Raw genomic sequence first — 14,798 nt, 5'->3', positions numbered from 1 at the left:
TCGCAGACGGTGTTGACGGGGGGGCAGAGGTCGACCGCGAGGGGCCTCACTTGTGGGGTCCCGCAGGGGTCGATCCTCTCGCCCCTGCTGTTCAACATCTATATGAAGCCGCTGGGTGAGATCATCAGTGGCTTTGGGGTGAGATACCAGCAGTACGCTGACGACACCCAGCTGTACTTTTCCACCCCGGGCCACCCCAATGAAGCTGTTGAAGTGCTGTCCCGGTGTTTGGAGGCCGTACGGGTCTGGATGGGGAGAAACAGGCTCAAGCTTAATCCCTCCAAGACGGAGTGGCTGTGGATGCCGGCATCCCGATTCAGCCAGCTGCAACCGCGGCTGGCTGTTGGGGGCGAGTTATTGGCCCCAAAGGATAGGGTGCGCAACTTGGGTGTCCTCCTGGATGATCGGCTGTCGTTTGAAGATCATTTGACGGCCGTCTCCAGGAGGGCCTTCCACCAGGTTCGCCTGGTTCGGCAGTTGCGCCCCTTCCTTGATCGGGATGCCTTATGCACGGTCACTCATGCGCTCGTTACCTCTCGCTTGGATTATTGTAATGCTCTCTACATGGGGCTCCCCTTGAAGTGCGTCCGGAGGCTTCAGTTAGTCCAGAACGCAGCCGCGCGGGTGATAGAGGGAGCTGCACGCAGCTCCCATGTAACACCTCTCCTGCGCAGGCTGCACTGGCTACCTGTGGCCCCTCGGGTGCACTTTAAGGTGTTAGTCACGACCTTTAAGGCGCTCCATGGCTTAGGACCTGGGTACTTACGGGACCGCCTGCTGCTACCACATGCCTCCCACCGACCCGTACGCTCTCACAGAGAGGGACTCCTCAGGGTGCCGTCCGCCAAACAATGTCGGCTGGCGGCCCCCAGGGGACGGGCCTTCTCTGTGGGGGCTCCCACACTCTGGAACGAACTCCCCCCAGGCTTACGCCAGATATCTGACCTTCGGACATTCCGTCGCGAACTGAAAACATATCTCTTTATTCGCGCGGGGCTGGCTTGAATGGAATTTTAAACTCAAATTTTTAGCAATTTTAATGGGGTTTTTGGTTTTATGGTAAATTTCTTAAATTTTTCAGGCTCATTTAATAAGTTTTTAATAGATATTTTAACTTTGTATATTGTATATTGTTCTTTGTTGGTTTTATTCTGCCTGTACACCGCCCTGAGTCCTTCGGGAGAAGGGCGGTATAAAAATCAAATAAATAAATAAATAAATAAATAAATCTCTTCCCTCCTCCCGCCAGTCCACAAAGCCACAAAAGGTTGGGAAACTCTGGTCTAAGAGAGATGGATAGAAAATGAATATCATCACTGACAGCCTTATAATGCAATAATTTTCTTTTCTTTCCGGACCCTTTCTTAAACGTTTCATAGTCTAGAATTTCCTGTGTTTGTATAAAAATTGCAGAGAGTTAACTTGTTCATTGCCTTACTAAGCATGTGCAATTCTGATTTATTTATATACATACAGGGAATACCCTGTTAACAACAGCAATTAGAACTGGAATTGCTGTTGTTAAGCACAACATCATGTGATCATGCTACTTAGCAACAGCGACTTTAGTACTCCCTGTTGCCATCATTAAGCAAATCACTGCACATTACTAAGTGATGATGTCATGTGGTTGCCATTTTACAATCTCCCGCTGAATTTCCAATTAAATTTTGCTTACTGAAACTTGGCAAATGTGACTCTGTGTCCACCAGGACTCTGATGATCCATCTTAAGTACCACGTGTTCAGCGTTGTTGCAAGTTCAAGCGGTCAATGATCGAGTAATTGTTAATCAAGGAACACTTACTGTCATGGTTTCTTTAGTCAGCTTACAAATCTTTTTTTTTTTAATCTTAAAATACTTTTAAAACGTACATGCTAAATGAGCACCATCAAAAGAAAACAAACACGTTAATTTCAGGTCTATCCATAGTTTTCTGACTTGTAGAAGGAGAACATTGCCATGCTATCTGCTAACTAGTTGCAGAGAGAATTCCAGGAGCGTAAACATAGCTAAGAGCGTTGCTCCTTTAAATGGAATTTATTGGGAGCTCTGTGGTTTTGAAATGTAGAGGTAGGTGCATGCATACCCAAGATATTATATTCTGTGGGTTCCGTAATAATTGAGGCTCCACAGATGTTCACACATAACGTTTATTTTGACTCACAGAGACCAGCAACAACCAGCAGACCAGGCCTGCTTTGACAGCCCTCTTTATATTCAGCTCCAAAAGCGGGGGCCAATCAGAACAGAACAAGAAACCATCTCCACCACTAGGGGCCGCCACTGCCGGTGCAGGACATAACACTTCTTTCCCCCTAGCTTGCACAATCGTAATCCTGGAGATACGCTGGGCGCCGCTTGATTCGGCTGGACCTTCGTGGCTCCGTTGTAGCCATGGTCATTGGCTGACCCAACTCCTCAGCCTCTTCTGTGGGGGACGTCTCCGGCCCAGGGACCCCTAGCCCCTCCACCGGCAGAGCCGACAAGGCTTCCTCTCGGTTATCAGGTACAGGGGCTGGGCGTCTTATTCCCTTGTAGCTTAGCTCCTCTGCCCGGGATGATTGGGTCGGGCTACCTCCTGGCTCTTCCTGAGTGCCCCACTCTGGCAGCTGCCCATCCCCAACCTGACGCCGGGCCCTGAGCTGGTCACAATGTCTGCGCCACACTCTACCCTCATCTAACTCGACCCTGTATGAGCACGGGCCGGTGATTCCCACGATCTTTCCTGGGAACCATAGGGGATGGCCGCTGTAATTGGGGCATACACCGCCTCCCCCAAATCAAATCTCCTGTTTGCCCCCATGGAGTCCAATGGCTGACTAGGTGAGTATTGGGGGTGCAATCTATCAAGTGTGGTCCTCAAACGCCTGCCCATGAGTAACTCTGCTGGGCTCTTATTCGTAAGTGGGCACGGTGTGGAATGCTGCCCCAGGAGGTACTCATCCAACCTCTCCTGCCAGCCCCCTGGGCCCGACCTGGCCAATGCCTCTTTCACTGACCGGACTGCTCGTTCTGCCCGGCCATTACTGGCCGGATGAAATGGGGAAATGAGAGCATGGCGTATTCCTAGGCCCACTAAGAATGACTCAAACTGGGTGGACGTTAGCTGTGGCCCGTTGTCCGAGACCACAAGGTCGGGTAACCCATGGGTTACAAACAACCGTCGCAAAGTTCTAATGACGGCTTCTGAAGTGGTGGAATGCATTAGTGCGATTTCCACCCACTTGAAAGCATCGGCGACCACTAAGAATACTTGCCCTGGTGCGGCCCGCAAAATCTATATGGATGCGGGACCAAGGACCCCTAGGCTCCTCCCACTCTCTAGGGGGAGACTTAGGTGGCAGCGGTCTTGTCTCCTGACACCGGTGACAGGCCGACACACAGGCCTCTATGTCTTTATCTAGTCCTGGCCACCACAGGTAGCTCCTACCCAGGGCCTTCATCCTAACAATGCCCGGGTGACGCCGGTGAAGTGTCCCTAGAATGGACTGTCGGAGGGGGGGTGGAACTACAACCCTATGCCCCCAGAGGAGGCAACCCTGTTGGGTAGAGAGCTCGTGCTGCCTTCGCTTATAAGGCTGCAATTCAGGGCTGACAGGACCCTGGGGCCATCCACGGAGAACCCAATCAAGAACTTTTGAGATGACTCTGTCCAAGCCAGACATTCTAGCAATGTCACAAGCAGTAACAGGAAAGGCGGAACCGTCAATCAGAAAAACATGGGACGCTGGAGCCGGGTCTTCCACCTTGGTCATCAATGGGCAACGGCTCAGCGCGTCAGCATGGCCCAAATGTTTCCCAGGCCTATAGACCAGGGAATAGGAATAAGCTGCCAGGAACACCGACCATCTGGTCATTCTTGGTGATAGTACTTGCGGAGTCTGTCTATCCCCAGCCAAAATCCCCAACAGCGGCTTGTGATCTGTAACAAGTTCAAACGGGCGACCGTAGAGATACTCATGGAACCGCTTGACCCCCGCAACCAACGCCAATGCTTCTTTATCCAACTGTGAGTAGTTGCGTTCGCGGCAGCCAAGGTTCGAGAAAAGAATGCAATCGGGCTTCCGGCCCGAGGGGCAGCCGATGACTCAACACAGCGCCAACCCCATACTGAGACGCATCGCAGGAGAGGACAAGCGGCAGGTTTTCGTTGAACTGTGTAAGAACTGCGTTAGACACCAAGAGTTGCTTGACAGCCTGGAAAGCAGCAGCAGCATTCGCATTCCAAACCCACGGGGACCTGCTATCCAACAGGCGGTGGAGAGGCTCTGCAACCAAGCCTTGTGTGGCAGAAAGATTGCGTAAAGTTTAAGAGCCCCAGGAATGCCTGTAACTCTGACTTGTTGCGGGTTGTCGGCGCATCAAGGATTGCCTTGGTCTTGGCCGTAGTGGGGTGTAAACCCGACCTATCCACTAGGAACCCTAGGAATTCTACCTGGGGCACAGCAACTACACACTTGCTTTTCTTAACTTTGAGCCCCACATCCCTGAACTTAACTAGCACCTGGCGTAGTCTGGACATCAGTTCCGGAGTGCTTGCTGCCGAAACCAACACGTCATCGAAATACGGCACCACCCCGGGTATTCCGTGGAGTAGGCGTTCCATGAGGCATTGGAACAACCCTGGGGCCACACTGACGCCAAATTGAGGCGGCGGCACTTGAACGCCTCGGGGAGTGACAATCGTCTGTGCTGCTGCTGTGGACTCATCCACAGGCAATTGTTGGTATGCCTGTGCTAAGTCAAGCCTCGCGAAGATGGATCCTTGCCCCAAGGAGTGCAGCAGATGCTGCACCACTGGCACTGGATATGCATGGGCTTGTAATGCTCGATTAATGGTTGCCCTATAGTCCGCGCAGATGCGGATTGAACCATCCGCCTTAATGGGAGTCACAATGGGGGTCTCCCATTGGGCATAATCTACTGGTTCTAAAACGCCCTGGGCAATGAGTTTGTCCAATTCTGCATCCACCCTAGGCTTCAGGGCAAATGGCACCCGGCGCGGTTTTAATCTGCGGCACCACCCTAGGGTCTAAGTTAAATGAAACAGGCATTCCGGTATATTTTCCCAACTGGCCATCGAACACAGTGGGAAATTCCCTGACCAGTGTATCCAGCTGACTAGCTCCAATCGAGTTAACACCCTGAATAGTCAAACCCAGGGCTTCGAACCAATTAAGCCCCAGAAGACTAGGCAATGAGCCATCTACAACTACCAGTGATAGGCGGCCTACAAATTTCTTGAATTGTACCCTGAATTTCCCACTACCCACAATGGGAATTGGCCGTCCCTGATAGTCTTTTAATAACAGCGCACAAGGCTTCAGACGCTTCTTAGCGATAGTAGGCACCAGACGCTTTATCATGCTCCAGGAGACAATGGAAGTTGCAGATCCGGTATCAACTTCCATCAGGCATGGCTGCCCTTCGATCAGGATGGAAATTCGGATTTTCTGCTGGACCGGTTCCTCAGATCGCCACCTGATCCCTGTCCCTCCCATCTCATCACGGAAAATGGAATAGCAGTAATCCTGCGGCCTCCTGGATCTCAGGTGAGGTCGTCTTCCAAGAGAAAGGCCGGCTGACGGACCCTTTTGTGGAACCCTCTCAGGCTGGACCGATCGGCAAACCTGGGCAATATGGCCCCGTCGGCCGCAACGGCGGCAAATTGCATCTTTGAAATTACAGGCGGCTCGCATATGATTTCCCCCACACCCAAAACAGCCAGTCAGAGGGAGGCTATCTCCCGCATGAGTATTTGGTTTCTTAACCTCTTTAAGGCGATGGACAGCGTCTTCCTCCTCCTCCTCCTCATATAGTGGATCAGCTTTGTTGAAATGAATTGTTGCTCCTTTTGCTATCTGTGGGCTCTGCCCTCGAGGCATATCAGCTAATGAGAGGGTGGCCAGCTCTGAGGCACATGCCTCATCTAATGCCATCTGAAATGTGAGGTCCTGCTTAGCGATGAGACGCCGCTTGAGGCGTTCATCCCGGACACCGCTGACGAGCCGGTCCAAAAGGTAATCATCCAGATCAACAAATTCGCAATGGCGCGCCACTTTACGTAAAGCGGCTACATACTGGTTTATCGATTCCCCCTCAGCCTGATCCCTATGGTAAAACAGCTGCCGCCGGGCGATTCTGGAGGGTGTCGGGGCGTAATGTCTTTTTAATTTAGCCATGAAGTCATCCCAAGTCCCTGCATGAATTGACTGGGGGGCCATCAATGTCATGGCTGTCTCGAACATTTCTGCCCCACAGAAACCCAGGAAATAAGCACGCTTCCTTTCACTAGATAGGTTTGTATATTCATTGGCAATAAGAAAGCATTCAAAACGGGCTACAAATGCCTCCCACGATTCGGTCACTGGGTTAAAAGGCACAAAGTTCTGAGGCGATGCCATGGTTTGCTCTGTAGGCCAGGGATCTGAATAGCTCTGAGGAGAAATTCACACTTTGGCTCGCTCAGCAGCTCAGCAACTCACGTACTTTCCTCAGTCCTCGTCGCCAGTATTATATTCTGTGGGTTCCGTAATAATTGAGGCTCCACAGATGTTCACACATAACGTTTATTTTGACTCACAGAGACCAGCAACAACCAGCAGACCAGGCCTGCTTTGACAGCCCTCTTTATATTCAGCTCCAAAAGCGGGAGCCAATCAGAACAGAACAAGAAACCATCTCCACCACTAGGGGCCGCCACTGCCGGTGCAGGACATAACACAAGACAAATTAAGTATAAACAAGAATTCCTAGCATAAGAGCGTTCCTGCAATGAAATCATGATTATCAAGCCCTTCTCAGAGGTATTTGGATGGCTGATGTAGAAACAGAAAAATTGACTCAGTCTATCTTTGATCTGGCCCAACGTGGCTCTTACTGTGTTAATACCCTAATTGATATTAGTAAGCTAACTGCTTCCACATCAGAGCTCTTAAGTAAAGTATGAGGTTACTATCAATTTAAAATATATATTTTGTTGATTGTATTTCATTTCAGGGTTTTTTTTTAATTACAAAAGAAAAGCCTCTTTAGAATAAATGTTTGTTTAATGTTATTGTAACCGCTACAATGCAATACTCATTTGTAAATTACCCATGCTGTGTTATTATTGTTGTTTTTTAAAAAAAAAAGAATAAAATGAAATTTGTTTAAAGTTATACTTTTAAAAAAAGCCTCAAAAGGCATGAGTTTGCAAAACACATTCACCATTGCAATTTTGAGAACCCTGTCAAGATATCACTAGGCGTAATGTTCTTCCTTCACTTGCTGCGAATTGAGGTCTTAACATTTTGTAATGAACGAAGGTTTTGGTTAACCTTGGCTCTGGCAGACCTCATTAAAATAGCAGCCTGTCAGTTTCAAGTTTTAAAATATCAGTCCTGTCAGTTTTATACTCAATAGAATAATCTACAATTTTATTTAGGATATATTTTGTATGGAGTTCGTGTGTCCCAAGTAGTGAGGAAAGAAAGCATTAGTCAATATTGCCATCTAGAGGACAAGAAACTCTCAAGTTTTGTCATACATGAAGGGAGCAGTAGCAATTCTTGAAATATCACACACACACACACACACACACACACACACACACACACACACACACAAACTCACACACACAACTTGGATTAGCAGAACAGAAGAGTAAGGTATTTTTATACTAGAATTATTTCATGTAATTATGGTTAGTCACATACAGTTAGGATTTTTAACCGCAGTTTCTGTTTTGTTGTTTAGTTTTGTTGTCTAACTTTCTGTCTTCATGATGGGCTTTATATACAGACCATTATCCAGCAGTCCCAGCAATGCCTAATGTTGAAGATCTATATATTTATTTATTAGATTATTATCCCGCCTTTATTACTTTATAAGTAACTCAAGGCAGCGAACATTATTATTTTTTAAACAAGATATGAAATAAAATTTATTTAAAGTTATTATACTTTAAAAAATTCAAAAGGCATGAGTTTGCAAAATGCATTCACAATGCAATTCATGATGTAATCCTCCTTCCTCCTCCTATTTTCCCCACAACAAGAACCCCGTGAGGTGGGTTGGGCTGAGAGAAAGTAACAAGCCCAAAATTACCCAGCCGGTTTTCATGCCTAGGTCAGAACTAGAATTCTTGCCTGATTTTTCTAATCTGATACATTAATCTCTAGAGCAAACTGGTTCGCATCACATATTACAGAAACGTCAGTAATAATAAGTAAGGCAACTTCACAATTTCTGCATTAATCACTGCTTTCAATGTAGTTAAACCGGTGGTAGAATTCATTTTTTTTACTACCCGTTCTGTGAGTGTGGCTTAATGGATGTGGTGTGGTGTGGCTTGGTGGGCGTGGCTTGATGGGCATGGTAGGGTGAGGATACTTCAAAATCTCCATTCCCACTCCACTCCAGGGGAAGGATATTGCAAAATCTCCATTCCCACCCTACTCCTGGGGGAAGGATATTGCAAAATCTCCATTCCCACCCCATTCTGGGGCCAGCCAGAGGTGGTATTTGCCAGTTCTCCAAACCACTCAAAATTTCCATTACCGGTTCTCCAGAACCTGTCAGAAGCTGCTGAATAGCATCCCTGAGTTAAATCCAGTAAATGTATCTTGGAGAGCGAAGCAAAGTTCTTGATCAAACTTTGAATGCTACCATGGTTTCTATTTGTATTTTTTTGTGCCTTGCAAGTGAAAAGATAGATAAGAATCAGCAAGCAATGATATGTGTTAAAAAGATACCGAGGTCCTTCTAATAGCTCGATTCTAGAGCTACTAGAGTAGTTGTGGGTGTGGTAATTTCACGATGGTAACCTAAATCCATTTCTGGAAAGAATAAGAGCAAAAATGTTGCCTCGTAGAGATGACAATGCTTTAGTGAAGTCACAATCACAGCTCAGGAGTTGCTGCGTGTTTTTAGATACAATATATGTAGGGTGATGTTACAGTTTTGGTGCCCAATGATGCCCCCCAGCCTGAGTGGGAATACCATGCATTTCACAAGTGTTTAATCTCTACCTACGTGGGGCTTAATATCAGCAAATACCAGATTGTGGATATTTATCTTATACTCAAATTTATTGGTAAAGATTGGGACAGTCAGCTATTGAAGATGTAGAGTTAATATTTCTTAAAAGAAACAGAAGAAGTCTTCCTAAAAAATGTAAGTTCAAGAAGAGAGAAAGATGGTGTTCCACATGTAGAGAGATGAATCCTAAAGCATCGGCCTCCAAACCTTGGCAACTTTAAGACTTGTGGACTTCAACTCCCAGAATTCCTCAGCCAGAGGAATTCTGGGAATTGAAGTCCACAAGTTTTAAAGTTGCCAAGGTTGGAGACCCCTGTCCTAAAGCAATGGTCTCCAACCTTTGCGGCTTGGTGTCCCCAGTGGGAGGGGTACAGGGGAACCGGACCACACAAGCAGCAAGCCAGTGCACACATGTGCGCAGCTCGACTTGCACGAGCGATGGGTTCATATGCATGCAGACATTGCTCTACTTGCACAAGTCAAGTTGCGTGTGCACAAGTGTTTGCTAACATTCCCATATTTCAAAGCCTGTGATTGTCCATCAGCCTGGATCCAGCCAACCTAGCATATCATGGGTTGTTGCAGCTTGGCCACTGGGATATGTCACTCAAGGATCCCAGCCTGCATGGCCACAGGCCTTTATCCTGTAGCTTGACCCTGATCCTAGTACATATGCCATATGTATTGAATTCTTTGAATGTTTTTCAGAAACAGGCTTCACTGGGTTTTTTTATAACCAAATACCTTCCCTTTGTCTTGCGATTAGGTAATTGACATTAAAGAAAAACTAAAGCTTTCCAAAAAGTTCTGGTCTACATTACCCTACACCATCTGCAAGGAAGAAACAGTGACTGCTGGCATGTCTAATGAAGAGGATTGTTGGAATGGACACACCAAAGCTAAGTAAGTGAGAAAAAAACCAATAAAAACAGTATTTACAGATGAAACTCGCATGTAGTGTCTAGAAGGCTTTGCTCTGCTTTGCAACAGTTTGTCAATTGAACACAAGGAACACTGGCATTCTTTGTCCATAACGAATGAAAGCTATCTCTTTCACTAGGTCCCTTCCAACTCTGTTATTAATTATGTTCTATTCTATTCTATATACAGGTATTGCATGAAAATATTGTCTCCCATCTATCTTCCTCTGTAAAATAGTCCATTTAGTAATTTTCAAATTTTGAGCCATAGTTACTCAGAAAATACAGTGATTTTTTTATTATTAGTATTTTGGAAAAGGGAACTATTTGTTTGCATCCATTCTAGGAAGACACTCCTCCCCGAAACATAAGACACCATAGAATGAGTGAATGATCCTTTAAGCATATTTATCACAAAAGATGAATGTATAAGTCATGGATGAATGTCCTTGTCTCGGTGAATAATGCCATTGAAGTGCAATCATTACAATGATGTGTCTTAATTCTCCATTCTGCTGTACAGGTATCTACCTGAGATCATGAATGATGGACTCACCAATCAGATAAACAATCCTGAGGTTGATGTGGACATCACCCGGCCTGATACCTACATAAGACAGCAAATTATGGCACTAAGAGTAATGACCAACAAACTAAAAAATGCATACAATGGGAATGATGTGAACTTTCAGGACACAAGTAAGACATTATGTAGGCAATTTTCTCTGCTGCAACCTTGCTTTTTTACTTCTAAAACTAGTAGCAATCTGCATTGAAATTAATGTCTGTCTTCTTCCTGTATCCAGTGCTGTAATTTTGGTGGCTAGACACCGCTGTGGGTGGGCCTTTGGACAGAGTAAGTAAGGTTATATCATAAATGGAGACAGGAATCAGGTTTTCCATGTTAATCTAATCAGGGTACAGTGCTCCAGTTTTTTAACGGTATTAAGCCAACTTCAGTGCTTACAGTACTGTTGAGTTTGTTTCCCACTTCTGAATGAAGTGGAAAGGCATCGCTAATTTTTCAGCAATCATAGAGAGCAAGCTGAGAGCTGAAAAAGATGTTCTGAAGACTCTGTGTGGTCTTGAAACTGTTGCTTTTTGGTTGACTTATAAATAACAGTCTTACACATAGGAATCAAACGGTGGAGATCCATCCACTCTATCGCCATCCAAGCCTTACTTTTACTTTCAGTGGTTTTATGAGTTTTCACAAGCTAAGGTCTTCCATGTCTACCAGTAGGAGGTCCTACAGCAGGGGTGTCAAACTCGATTTCATTGTGGGCCACATCAGGGTTGTGTTTGACCCCTGGGTGGCTGGAGGGTCGTGGCTGGGTATGTGTGGCCAGTTCCATGTCACTTGAGGCTCCGTTTTCAGAGGTGATGGGCTCTTGCAGCCCACTGCCAGTAACAACGGAGTTTGGGGAGGCTGTGTGCGGGTTCCGTTTTCACTGGCAGGGGGCTGCATGAGGCTGTCACAGCTGAAAACAGAGTAGGAGGGTTGCACATGGCCCTCCGGAGCTCCGTTTTCTCTGGCAGAGGCACCATGGGCCGGTCCTTCACTGTTTCCAGGGTGGCCCCACAGGCCAGATCTAACCACCCCATGGGCCGGATGTGGCCCACAGCCTTGAGTTTGACATCCCTGTCCTACAGTATAAAATAAAACCAGTCTATTTATTCCACCCAGAAAGTTTCTACCATACGATGAGCAGAGACTGGACACCATCTAGCTGCTCTGCTTCTAGATTAAATCGTAGAGTCATAGAGCTGGAAGGGATCTTGGAGGTCTTTTATTCCAAGTGCCCTGCTCAAGACAGGAAGCTATACCATTCCCATTCAAATGGTTGTCCAATCTGTTTCTGAAAACCTCCAGTAAGATGCCCACCTAAGCCACCACCTACCCCTAAATCAGAAGATGATAAATGGTACCCAACTGCAGAGTTTTCTTTCAGAGAGCAAGAGATTATATCTCTCTTACAAAAAACAGAAAGGCTGTGTGGGTATGTGCACATGCTTAACATGTGCACATACCCCAGCCATCTTTCTTCTCCCACAAAGGTTGCTCCAGGCCTGTGCTGATGCAGCTTAACTCTACACTTGTCTTGAAAACCCGTCATGACTCTTTAGCAGCACCATGCAAAGGATTCAATCCAGAGTGCAGGCCCCAAAAGTTCATTTCCTGGACAGCCCCCCTGCTGTTGTATGCTTCCAATTTTCTGTTCCAGGAAAACAGTCTTCCGTTGTTTTCCTTTGGGGGTGGGGGCATTTTATTGCATTGACATATTTTATACGTCTGTGGGTGTGTACACACACACACAAAAACCGTGTGTAAGCACAGCAACCAGCTTTGAAATAAAAATTCCTTTCTTCCCTGCATTTTTTTCTATTAACATAACATAACATAACAACAGAGTTGGAAGGGACCTTGGAGGCCTTTTAGTCCAACCCTCTGCCCAGGCAGGAAATCCTACACCATCTCAGTCAGATGGTTATCCAACATTTTCTTAAAAATTTCCAGTGTTGGAGCATTCACAACTTCTGAAGGCAAGTCGTTCCACTTATTAATTGTTCTAACTGTCAGGAAATTTCTCCTTAGTTCTAAGTTGCTTCTTTCTTTTATCAGTTTCCACCCATTGCTTCTTGTTCTACCCTCAGGTGCTTTGGAGAACAGCCCGACTCCCTCTTCTTTGTGGCAGCCCCTGAGATATTGGAACACAGCTATCATGTCTCCCCTAGTCCTTCTTTTTGTTAAACTAGACATACCCAGTTCCTGCAACCGTTCTTCATATGTTTTATCCTCCAGTCCCCTAATCATCTTTGTTGCTCTTCTCTGCACTCTTTCTAGAGTCTGAGAAGAGCAACAAAGATGATTAAGGGACTGTAGGCTAAAATATATGAAAAACGGTTGGAGAGACTGGGTATGTCTAGTTTAACAAAGAAGGACTATATAACACCTGGTTGATTGGCAGAATATCCCTGGTTTGATCAATCAATTTTTAGTTTTATTTGGTGATTGACCAGCAAGAAAATTACATTTAGGATAAAACAGTTCTAAAATACCTAAAAAGGATTAGAAGAAATACTATGGCATATTTTAAAGATACTGCAGAACAATACTTAGATGTGGTCAAAGAAGTAAAATTAGATTGATCTGATAACAACTTAAAATAAACCAATCAGGATATTAAATAAAGAACAGAGGTAATAATTCCTGATGAGTATCTGCATAAAGAGGACAATATAAAACAACATGTTCCATTATTTCAATTATTCCTCTACCACATGGACTCTGTGCAAAGGGGATATTTTGGAATCTCCTTGCAGTCACAGCTGTTAGAAAAGGATTAAACCTGGCCAAGGATAAAGCCCATCTACATCTTGGAAGCATTAGGGTGGGTTTCAGTTACCTTTGCTACCAATTCTCTCTTGCACATGTGCCACTTCTGTGCATGCACAGATCATATTTGATGACGTCCGGGCGGGTGGACAGAGCCTTCCGCTGCCACTGATGCTGGTTCGTGCGAATCGGTAGCAACCCATCACTGGGAAGCATTCTGCAACTAAAGTATCTGGCTGGTTGGAGAAGATGTGCAGAGGGGTCTATGACAACTCACCATGGCCATCTCGCCACAGCCAACTTGATACAGCCAACTTGCCATAGCCAATTCACTACAGGACATTTTACCCTGGCCAACTTGCCACGGGATAACTCACCACAGACAAGTGTTACACTAATATGGAAGAAATAGTGGGACAGAATTATTGAAGAAAGGATGCCAAAGGAGGGACAAAATAGTATGTGAATGACAAGAATTAAAATAATGTTTAACTCAGGGGTGAAATGCTCCCGGTTCGGACTGGATCTCCTGATCCGGTAGCGATGGTGGCAGGTGATTCGGAGAACCAGTAGCAAAAATCCCTGCCCTTCCCCATGCCCAACTGAGCTGCACAATCATCAGAGGGTTGTGTTTTTTTTACTTTTAAAAGCATTTTTTCTTTGGCTGAAAAAATGCTTTTAAAAGTTAAAAAAAAGCCTCTGATGATCGCACAGCTCAGCTGGGATCGTCAAAGGCTATTAAAATCTCTTCGGCCAAAGAGGTTGTAGAAAAAATTCTTTTAAAAGGCTCCTCTGACAATCCCAGCTGAGTTGCCTGATTGTCAGAGGCTTTTATTTCTTTTAAAGGCAAAAAAAATTCTTTTAAAAGAAAAAAAAAGCTTCTGATGATCAGGCAACTCAGCTGGGATCATCAGAGCAGCCTTTTAAAAGCATTTTTTTAATAACCTCTTTGGCCGAAGAGGTTGTAGAAAAAAATGCTTTTAAAAGTAAAAAAAAAAAAAGCTGGCCACGCCCACCACAGCAAGTTGGCCTGTGGTGAGTTGGCCATAGTAAATTATCCGATTCCGGTGCAGTGTGACTTAGGAAAATATTTCTAAACAGAGCTGGTAAATCTGCTTGCAGCTCTAAATCAATGACCCGATCCCTAGGTTGAAATTTAGATTTAAGATTTAAGATTTTTTTCCCCCTTCTTTGTGCTACCTACTATTCTATTGAGCTGTTAATATTTTGATAATTCTACCTAACTTCCATTTTAATGTTTTTCCTGTCACTTGAGATAAAAGCATTTCACACACAGGTCCCGAGTACCTCTGTATGGTTATTCGAGAGATGGAGTGAAATCCTCTGATTTCCCGTGCCTGGAAAAATGACAGTAAAGAATATCACGACACATCTAAGCCCTGTGGACCTTCCTGCTTGCAAAGATTCTAATCCATTTAGAAGAAAGAAATGGAAGGGAACAATAAGCATTTCCCCCTGAAGTTTGGAAGCATGTTAAGATACTTCTGTGTAGCCAG

The 14,798-nt window shown here is 45.4% G+C and overlaps 1 protein-coding gene across 4 annotated transcripts in view; it reads left to right on the top strand.

The window, feature by feature from the left end:
* GPC6 (glypican 6) overlaps positions 1–14,798 on the top strand; it is a 1,109,412-nt gene that overhangs the window by 1,085,692 nt on the left and 8,922 nt on the right. For all 4 annotated transcript variants that reach the window (XM_058185205.1, XM_058185204.1, XM_058185203.1 and 1 more), the window contains 2 exons: positions 9,791–9,927; positions 10,468–10,643. In XM_058185205.1, the coding sequence (XP_058041188.1) occupies positions 9,791–9,927; positions 10,468–10,643 (313 nt within the window). The remainder of the gene's footprint in view (positions 1–9,790; positions 9,928–10,467; positions 10,644–14,798) is intronic.

This window comes from Ahaetulla prasina, chromosome 5 (assembly GCF_028640845.1).
Source record: "Ahaetulla prasina isolate Xishuangbanna chromosome 5, ASM2864084v1, whole genome shotgun sequence".
NCBI classification, from domain to species: Eukaryota; Metazoa; Chordata; class Lepidosauria; order Squamata; family Colubridae; genus Ahaetulla; species Ahaetulla prasina.
This window is presented reverse-complemented; position numbering and strand designations above follow the sequence as displayed.